Source organism: Emiliania huxleyi, assembly GCF_000372725.1.
Source record: "Emiliania huxleyi CCMP1516 unplaced genomic scaffold EMIHUscaffold_7321, whole genome shotgun sequence".
In the NCBI taxonomy this organism is placed as follows: Eukaryota; Haptophyta; order Isochrysidales; family Noelaerhabdaceae; genus Emiliania; species Emiliania huxleyi.
The window spans coordinates 1-1,358 of record NW_005196509.1 but is presented as its reverse complement, the minus strand read 5'-3'; the positions used below and the strand labels follow the sequence as shown (position 1 = coordinate 1,358).

Below are 1,358 nucleotides of genomic sequence, written 5' to 3'. Positions count from 1 at the left end.
CCCCACCCCACCCCACCACCACCACCTTCACCTCCAGATCCTGCTCCTCCTTTCCACTCTCGAGAGGCAACCCTAGCGGGTCGGCTCTCCTTCCCTCGCCCGCCTGGCAGCACCCCGCCGCGGCCGCAGGTGCTCATCCCCTTCGTAAAGATGTCGTACCACATCGAGAAGGGCCTCCCCGACCGGACCTCGACGCACCTCCTCCTCGGCCTGCCCCCCGTGAGTCTCGCCCTCGCCCTTGCTTAGGCCTCCCGCAGAACGACTCGACGCTGCTCATCAACATCTTTGACGCGCTCGGCGGGCTCGTCACGCTCAGCTACACCGTCGCCGTCTGCCTGCCGCCGGACGGCCGCAGCCGCAAAGGCAAGTAGCGATCGATAGCGACTCCCATGCATAGAGAGAGAGAGAGAGAGAGAGAGAGAGAGAGAGAGAGAGAGAGAGAGAGAGAGAGAGAGAGAGGGAGTGGAGTGCGAGGGCCGGGGAGAGAGAGAGAAGATAACGCGGCTGCATGCGTTGCTGCATGGTGGTGCCAGTCGCGAGGGGGTGCGCGAGACCGAGATACGCGAGAGCGGGGCGTCCCCTGCCCCCGCGTTTTTTCGTTTAATTTTTTTGAGACAGCCTCACAGAGGCAGAGCTAGTTCCATTTCACACACACAGTGCGGCACTTGTGAGGGGATACATAGACTTAGGCACGTATTTCATGAGCGTCGTGAATGAGGTGCAATGGAGAGTGGAGGAGTGGGCCGGTGTGCCAGCGGACGTCACGAGAGTGCTAAAGGCACTGCGGGAAGGGCTCGGCGACCTGCCAGGGCTAACAGGCAGATACGAGACGGGCTATGGGCTCAGCCCAAGGTTTGAAATCGAACAGGGACTAGGCCAGGGCTGTCTGCTCTCGCCTACACGGAGTAAGCTCATGCTCGCGGTGATGCAGCGAGCAGTGAGCAAATTGTGCCAGGGGTTCGAGTTCACTGCAGCAGGGGAGAGCGTGCCGCAGCTGGTATACGCAGACGACTGCTTGCTGTTGAGCAACGATATCGCCACGATGCAGCTCGCGCTCGAGTGCGCCTGGCTGGTCACCAAAATATGCGGAAACAGCCTACAGGTGAAAAAGAAGAAGAAGTCCGCATGGTCCGCGACCTACTGGAAGGAGGGGGCGGAAGTGGACGTGACGGGGTACGAGATGAAGATGCCAGACGGGACAAATATCCCTCAGCTAGTGGGAGACGAGACATACAAGTATCTAGGGACCGAGCTACGACCGGGATGGGCAAGCGGCGAGTGGCAAAAAGACATGAGGGAACGGGTCAAGAGAGATTGCAAGCGCGCGCTGTGGCTCGTTGGGAACCTCTCGCACCTGA

General features: G+C 60.5%; 1 protein-coding gene across 1 annotated transcript; it reads left to right on the top strand.

The window, feature by feature from the left end:
- Positions 1-508: 508 nt before the first annotated feature.
- Positions 509-1,295, top strand: EMIHUDRAFT_258225 (hypothetical protein; the record flags this gene model as incomplete). The annotated part of the gene is made up of 3 exons (XM_005760866.1): positions 509-543; positions 658-1,165; positions 1,245-1,295. 3 exons carry the CDS (start codon positions 509-511, stop codon positions 1,293-1,295), a joined length of 594 nt encoding a protein of 197 aa, XP_005760923.1.
- Positions 1,296-1,358: the final 63 nt, after the last annotated feature.